Source organism: Nestor notabilis, unplaced genomic scaffold, assembly GCF_000696875.1.
Source record: "Nestor notabilis isolate BGI_N333 unplaced genomic scaffold, ASM69687v1 scaffold2117, whole genome shotgun sequence".
NCBI lineage: Eukaryota > Metazoa > Chordata > Aves > Psittaciformes > Psittacidae > Nestor > Nestor notabilis.
The window spans coordinates 12507-20823 of NW_009936754.1; the positions used below are offsets into that span (position 1 = coordinate 12507).

An 8317-nucleotide genomic window follows, 5' to 3' on the forward strand; every position below is an offset into this window, starting at 1 on the left:
TCAGGGGCAGGAGAGGAGGAAGGTAATGTGTCTGTATACAGTGGTAAGACAGAAGAAGGTAAGGAGTATTCTGAGATTATTCTGGGTTTGTATTAATTATTTTTTTTTAATTTCTAGCAGTTTAGTTTTCCTCTCTGGGAGGTTCAAGAGGGCAAACTGCATTTCCTTTGAAGTCAGATTTGGCATAAGGCTGGGTGATAGCCTGTGTGCAGAGAGCTTTTATGGCTCCACCTTACTCTCAAATAACAAAGCCGGAAGAGCAGGTTTGATGCAAGGGAGCAAAATTCTGCACTTTGTTTTCTGTGGAGGGCTGTCTGATTAGGACAATGGAAAGGAGCAGTAGAGGGGTGGTCTTTGAGGCATAGGGTGGTTTCTGGGTGCTGCCTTACTTGGGAGGGAAGAAAAAGAACATAGACTTTCAGTACATATGGCTACATCACTTAAGGTTGAGCTTTTAACACTGCAGTTAACACTGCAGCACCTTGGGTGCTGTCTGGGAGCAAGTAATAATTCATTCTGGGGGAGAGCAGAATCTGCCAAAGAAGAGGATGCTCTTGGATTTGTTGTGTCTGATGAAGAAATGGAAAGGGTGGTCAGCCTTAAATTTCAGAACATGGACAGTCGGTAAACTTGTTACTGTTACAGTTACAGTAGCAGCAGCTGCCTCAGTGCCTTTCTCACCAACTGTGACAAAAGACTTGTGAAGAATTTTGGAGATGAACACATCACCCTTCTCAGCCATTCCACTGAAATCAGCATTGCTGCTAAAGGCACTGCGCATGCCCATGCTCTTCAGATTATCATTGAGTTCGTATCTCTCCTCCAGTGTGAACTTAGGTATGTACAGATCCACAAGAGTTTCAGTCATCTTCTTGGAATCAGTCCATTCAGACAGCTTCTCATACGTCAGTTCTCTTTCCAGCTATCATTTAAGAAAGAGAAGGAATTTGATGTTTGCAAGGGAAAAAACATTTGACAATGAATTAGTCAATTTCATGGCGATTTAATGAATGAAACAAATTTTGAATGGCAAATTTAACATTCAGCTGAAAGCATGAAATATAGACTGCTTTCACTAATCATCAGAGGCAAGGTATGCAATAAATACCTGAGACTTAATTGCTGCAAAGTTTCGAGAACCACTCCTCCCAAATTCCTTGCAAAAGAAAGACAGGGCACTCAACAGCTGCTATCCCCTAAGGCCGCTCTTTCATAGAATCATAGAATCAACTAGCTTGCAAAAGGCCCTTAAGATCATCAAGTCCACCACTAAACCATGTCAGCACCATGTGCTGATGTGAAGGAAGTTACTGGGATATTGCCAGCAGCGTAGCAAATGGTTTGGTCCAGTTCCATAGAAACAAGTGTTAATATTGCACCTATTTCCTTGGCAATTTTAAAGCAGACTGCTTCCAGCAAAATCTTTCACTGCTACTCTCTGCCCTCGGCCTTATGTTACCAGGGTTCAGCTCAGATCAAATGAAGGAGAGCAATGGCAGGTATTCTTGACGTAATAGAGGCCAAGAATTTAAATGTCTTGCAATTGCAGTAACTACAGTGGCAGATCTCATTATTATAGCAAATCAGTCACATCAAAATCCTAGTTTTTCAGGCAGCAAACAAATGCATGTGGGGCAAAGAGAACGAGAACATGATGGGTAGTAAACTTCCAGGTCATGGAGAAGAGGTGCCTGTTAACTCTGGAGGAAGCTATGACTGCTTGTGCAGTACTGTCACTCCTGAATGCACAATGAAAGGAGATTTAACCCTTACAGATCATGTAGGATTGGGTGTCAGTCGTGGGACTGTAAAGAGCTAAGCATCTCATTATGCACAGTGTTGACTGTTTTCAGTTACTACCAAACTAAGGGCACTCAGTGTGGAGGAACTTTTTTGGCATTAGATAAGTATTAAAAGAAATTAATTCAGCTATTGAGGACATTAAAGAGCATTTCCTCAGAGGGCAAAGTACAGCTGCCAGCTTGTCTTTTTTTTTTAGTGGCTGAGTGGTGATACAAAATGGATGTAGCACACTTTTTTACCTGTTCAAGACCTGTAGTGGTGTCTTTGATGTCATCAGGAAGGAGAATGAACATACTGAGTTCATGTTTCACATATGGCAACTCAATTATCTTGAAATTCAATGTTTCCATGATGAGAACTGGAAATGTATTTCTCATGCACATCATCTTCACAGGCTTGGTCTTGTTCTGTGGAGTATTTATTTATAAGTAAGAAATCATTTCTTGAAAGGAAGGATGACAGTGACTCAGTGCAGTGGACGGAGAGGGCACTTTTGTAAGCAATTTTTACAACAGTGATTTGTCATTCATTTCCAAAGCTTTTCTCGACTAGACAGTATTTCTTATGTTGGTGTTTGTCCCAGAACATTTTGCTGGGGGCTGAACTGACTGATTTTTCTTTTCTCCCCAAAACATGCAGAGCAGCCCACAGAAGAGAGTTAGAAATGTCTGCTGGGATTAGGGGGATGGAGCAGCTATGGGATATGGTCTTACAACACTACAACAGAGAAACAGCTATGGTTTAAGAGGATGAGTTTTTGCACTTCTTCTGTGGCCTTCTCTCTGGCAATAAAAAGAGCCATTTGCTCTTTATGTCACAGCCGTTAACAGAAGATGACACTGTTGTCTGAACAAAGAGGCTCAAAGAGGGATATTTCTGGCAAGCAGTCGCCTTTGCAGGAGTAAGTAACCTCTCTTTACATCTGTAGCCCTTCATTCAAGGGAGCAACCATTGTATACATGCTAATCAGAAAGCAGAAGCTATACAGTTGGTGGAAATTGCACAGAACTCCTGTCTTTTGGTGGAAATTCATTGACACCTCTTCTGGATACAGCCACTCACATTTCTTCTAGTCTTGCCCAACCATGCAGCCATTCAGGGTACCCTGTGCCAGCTGTATTGGGGCAGGCATGTTTGTGCCTAGCTAGGCTGCGCAGCACAGAGGCCTGGGTACATCGCTCACCTATGACATGGCATGTAGCTCCTGCCCATGAAGCTTGGAGTCTCAAAATCGTGTTTTTACAATCTAGCCCTATTAGCACTGTTTTAAAAAAAGGTCTTAAGTGACTCTAGTGCTTCTGGAAATGGTCGCTGTTACCTGGAGCTCATTAACATTCACCTGAGCAGCATCTTAATGTTGCAGTGAGCTGAGCACTGGCACATTTTGCTGTAACCAGCTTTTCACAGAGAGCCTAGTTACTACAGGGATACCTAAAAGACTTATGAAATGGAAAGATTTCAGCAGTAGCTGTTGTCACCACGCTGTTTACGGTAAGAAGATTACCGGAGGAACTTACCTTGCTCAGTCGGAAGGGTTGCAGAACCGTATTCCCTTCCTGAAATTTCACTTCCCATTCTGCCTTGAAGTAAACAGCATTTACTAGGATCAGCTTGGTGGAGGATGACACTTCTCGTGGACCCAGCAAATTCTTGATTTTGCCTTTTGAAATCAGAAGAGTCGGGTTTACTCCAGCGTAACACAGTGAGGACATGTTTTACTGGCTTTTCTCTCAGTTCAACTCCTTAGTGAAAAAGTCCATGCCTCAATGCTGTACTCCCTAAAATACTCCCCTGACAGAAATCAATTAGCTTGTTTAAGTTTCTAAAGCTGTTTGCTGCCTGATTCTCCTGGCTAGCTGACAGAGATTGACTTCTTTCCCAGAAAATGTCACAGCTTCATGATAAGCAGCTAGAAGCAGGAAGCCATATACTGCCTCACCAGCTTGTTACACCAGGTAAAAGGAGACTAGCACCTCTGGCTAGTGCAGGGTGGTACAGCTGGGTAAGCATCCCCACCTGCTTTGGAGCACACTAGTAGGCAGACGTGTTTCTCCCCTCTGTCTTCTCTGCCTGTGGTGCATGGGTGCAGCACCAGCGCAGCAGTTGTGCTTGAGGACCAGCTGATGAAAAGCAGAGCAGAATTGACGGGAGTCTCCCCAGGGAGCTCACTGAGGTCTGGATCAGGTATCTGAAGCTGCTTAAGTGTGCTGCCCGTTCTCTGTCCTCCCACTGCATCTCTGCTCACTGTCCACATTGCCAGGCATGACCTGGCTGCTGCAGTAGCATGTGGAGAAGCAAGGGCACCTGCCCAAAGGAAATGGCAGGCTGACTTAATAAGAGAGGAAAGATGTTGGGGTTGAGTTCAGCTTACCCTCAGTTTGTTTTTCAACCCAAGTGTTAATTTCCTTTCTGGATTGTTCCAATGCTGTCTTAAAGCTAACCTTGTGTGGCTCTCCTTTGTAGTATTTCTTACTGAGCTGTATGTATACCTGAAAAATAAAACACACACGTATAAAGAAGTTAGTTCTATACTATACTGGATTTTTCAGTCCCAAAGGGAAGTTTTTAGCTTTTGGACTTCTTGATAGATTTGTGGGTCTAGAGTACTGCAGGCTCTTGTTTGTTACACTCTGTTAGACTATGAATTAACAGTTAAGAAATAACCAAAGAACAGAATGTTCACTTCTTTTGTTCCCACTTTCATTTGGAAAAGCAAGAAAGACTGTGCACATCCCATGGATGTGCTTATTTTAATACCTCGTTAATAATCTTATATGTCAGGGGTTCCAGTAATAAGGACATGTTGTATGAAAAGGCATCCCTACACTGTAGTCAAAGGGCAGTGCATCCTTAAACACCATGAGCAAACCAACTGATATTTTCCACATAAGTGTATCACTGGAATCCAGGGCTTTTATTTACAGTATTCAGGGACAGCTTAAAACCTGATCTACTAATGGCAGGCAATTAAAATGAGAAATATTTTTTGCACTTTTTCTTACTCCTCACTGAGATTTGACTTACAGGCAATAATGGGAAAGTTTTTTCCACGTAAATGCGGTTGGCAGTTTTCAGTGAGTAAGTGCTTCTGGGTTTGTTGATGGCAGTCAGGAGCTCTTTGAAGCCAGAGTGAGTATCTTCATCTTGCTTGTGCTCAGGATCCTTGGAAAGAAAAACCATACATTCAGCAATTGCATTTTTGAATGAAGTTTTCAAAACACACTAAGCGATGTATGTGGGAGAGGGATTTGGGTTTCACTCTCTTCCTTTTTATTTTTCTAAGTTCACCATCACTGCTATTTGCAGGGCTTTCTTTCTGACTGGATTAACTGATTTGCCATATAGCAAACCTTCCAGACTATCCCAATGACTTGCCCTTCCTTGCTCCTCCAAATCTGAGTGAGTGAAAGGAACAGAACCTGAACCTGTTGTGAAGTATGTTGGGGTTTATAATTTAGAGAGGGGAGCAGTTAAGAAATATGGGACTTCTAAAGCTGTATTTGGGTATTTTGATTCTCAAGTTTCTTTATCTTGGAATTTCAGTTTTAATAGATACCATTTTTCTTCTCTTCGGTCTCCCCCGAGAAGGCCTGGCCACAGAAGAAGAGCCTTCAGATCTTGCTGCTTGAGTGAAATGAAGAACCTGCAAGCAGAGTTTCCGAAGGTAAGAAATAGGCAGAAGGAACTGGTGTGACTTAAAGCCAAACAGGGATCAAATGGTTGTCTTCTGTTGCTCCTTATGATAACTCATTGTGCTACCTGGTGCTTAGGTGACTAATCAAAGGGATGATGAAGCTGTAGTATACATAAATCCCACAGAGTAAGAATGGGTGGCACAGTCCTCCTCCCACAGCATCGACACAGTGCTACTGTCTGCATGCTGCAAGGCTGAACTCCCTTCCACTGCTGTTGCTCTCAGCAACAGCAGTGTGTTTGTGCAAATCCAAACGGTTCTTCCCAAGATAATGGTACTAAGGCATCTGAAAGGGAATAACCCACATGTGACACAATCATAAAATCACAGGATGAATTAGAAGGTGTAGAATAATTTAGAAGCCAGGCTCAGAGAACCTCTGTGCTCAGCGTGCGATACCCACACGACACTTTCTCTTAGTGGAGAAGTGAGGGATCTGCTACGAAATTAATAAAATTTACCATTCACTTGATACATACTCTGATTTGCCTTGGTTTCTTGTCATTGTGGTGGCAATTTTTTCTATCTAACACTGAATTTTGCAAGCCAGCGTAGGAGCCAGGTATTGTGTGGGGTGTATGCTTCATAGAGCAACCTACCTCTGCTATCTCTGTTGCTGTATTGCCTTTTGCACCCAGGTACATCAGAGCCAGAGCAGATGATATGCTCCAGGGGGAAAAGAAAATGTTTTTGCCCTTGTTGGCCTCATCCATCTTGTTGAAAAGATCAACTGTAAACTTGCCAACTGATGTTGATACCAGTTCCATTGCTGCGACCTGGAAAGAGGCAGGAGACAGAATTGTACTATTTGGGTGTATAAAATTACATACGCAGTGCATATTAGTGAGAAATGTTAAGTGTGCAACACTTAACGTTGTGGGTGCATTGGCAGCCACTAAAACTAACAGCCTAGTTGTATGTTTTATCTTCCACACAGATGCTGTTTCCCACCTGTTAGAAGTAGCAATTTCTTTCAGATTTTTGTTATCCAAATAATACTTTCCTATAATTTTACATATGTCCTCTACTATACAGCTGCCATTTTCTTTGTATTTCTTTCTGCCTTTGGTTTTCAAAAATATGAAAACTTGTAAGCTGCTTATTTTTCTTCCTTTTTGCCACTAACTAATGATTTATCAAAGTAATGTTCTCTGGGGAAGGTAAGTGCAAGTTTAGTACATAGGTTCACAACACGCCTGATTTTCCCATTTCTTCCTTTTGAATCTATATAGAATTGAGAGCTGAAACTGGGGAAGAGTTTAGGCATAACTCTTAGGCTCGTGTGCTTTTCCTGTCCAGCCACCTATTCTGGTATTTGCTTTTAGAGTGATAAGAGTTTTATTCATGATGTATACCACCCATCCCTCCCGTATGTTCTAGCAATTTTATTTTCCCCAGAAACTGGCAGATTCCTTGAGGTTATGAGTATTCCAGACTTCAAAATATCTGCCCAATAGTGCTTGCCTCATGTTTTCCAGTTAACAGACCAGAAATTTTGTCATTGCTGTTATTGTTGTTGTTAATATTATTATTAAGATTTATATCTATGGAATGGAGCAACAGAAATTGTGCAGCAATCTCTGAAGTCTATTTATCAAGTGTTTGGTTGCAAACCACTGCAAACTGAAGATATTAATTAATAAGACAGTTACTGCCATAAGAAAACTTCCCTTCTTGTGATGCTATGCCCAGAATTAACATTTTTTCCTTAGCCTCGGAGATCTATTTTCTCTAAAGGTTGACATGTAGAAAAATATTAGGCCAGAGTAATGCACTGTAACAGTGGTATATTTTAAATTACTTACACAGTCATGAGAGCCACAAACTGATTTTTAAAAGTATCAGAAAAGTTACTTGAATTGGTTTAAATATTTACCTCTAATCCTGTGAGAGAGAAGACTTATGTCTTGTCCTCGGTCAGGTTCTGTGTTTGTGTGTTAAGCAAGGAACACGTTTAGAAATACAGCACTGCTTGCACCTCCCTTTCCTTCTCCCCTCCAGCCAGGTTGTTTCTGCCTACCCAAAGTTCCTTTTTACCACATCCCCAAAAGACCTTATGTAATTTTGTCCTCTTTGTTGACCTTGCCACTTTTCATATTTAGACATTTCAAAAGGACAATGGACTTAAAATCTCAGCACTGCTGTTACACCATGATAGTCTGCTGACAGGATAGAAGAACAGTTCAACCATTCCAATGGTCTGCTGGAATTGTGGAGATAAGTGAAGATAACTGGTCTGTCATTTAAAATAAATGACTAGTAAAAAGGTTACATAACTAGAATGCTTCTTTTTCATTTCTGGATATAAGCAGGTATTTTAGGCCTGATTCTCCTCTGCAGCTTCATGCAGCTGTGACTCCTGGGTTTCAGATGTGATACGTCAGCAAAAAATGTCAAGCTTAATGATTGGTTTAGACACAAGGAGTCAAAATTCAGACTGAAGATCGTTAAGAGCATAAGCAGACCCAAGGCCTTGAAGGACTATTCAGGATAAGGGATGGACACCCCGCTGGTTATGTGGTGAAGAAATCTCATTGCAACCATGGCTGGGAATCATTTGAGAGAAACGCTGCAAAGCACTGAGTTAGTGCACAGTACTTGCAGGTAGTGAAGGAGGGCAAGGACTAAAACAACCCCACTGGGAGGGCTCGAGCAAGGATGGAGTGAAAAAACAACAGTGAGGGCAAACATGGCAGTAGCTGTCATTCTGCAGTCCCAGAAAAGAGCCAGGGTACTGTTGGGTAGTGGAAGAAGGAGAAGGTGGTGGCAACAACTGTAAGACCCTGGGTGACAGGGGAAGGGGAATGGAGGAAGGGAAGG

At 42.0% G+C, this 8317-nt stretch overlaps 1 protein-coding gene across 1 annotated transcript; it reads right to left on the bottom strand.

Moving 5' to 3' along the window:
* Positions 1–511: 511 nt before the first annotated feature.
* Positions 512–6264, bottom strand: LOC104408783 (heterochromatin-associated protein MENT-like). Its single transcript, XM_010018496.1, has 7 exons — positions 6097–6264; positions 5360–5446; positions 4828–4965; positions 4175–4292; positions 3321–3463; positions 2043–2210; positions 512–922 (listed from the first exon to the last, which is right to left on the bottom strand). The coding sequence occupies exons 1-7, from the start codon at positions 6262–6264 to the stop codon at positions 512–514; spliced, it is 1233 nt and encodes a 410-aa protein (XP_010016798.1).
* Positions 6265–8317: the final 2053 nt, after the last annotated feature.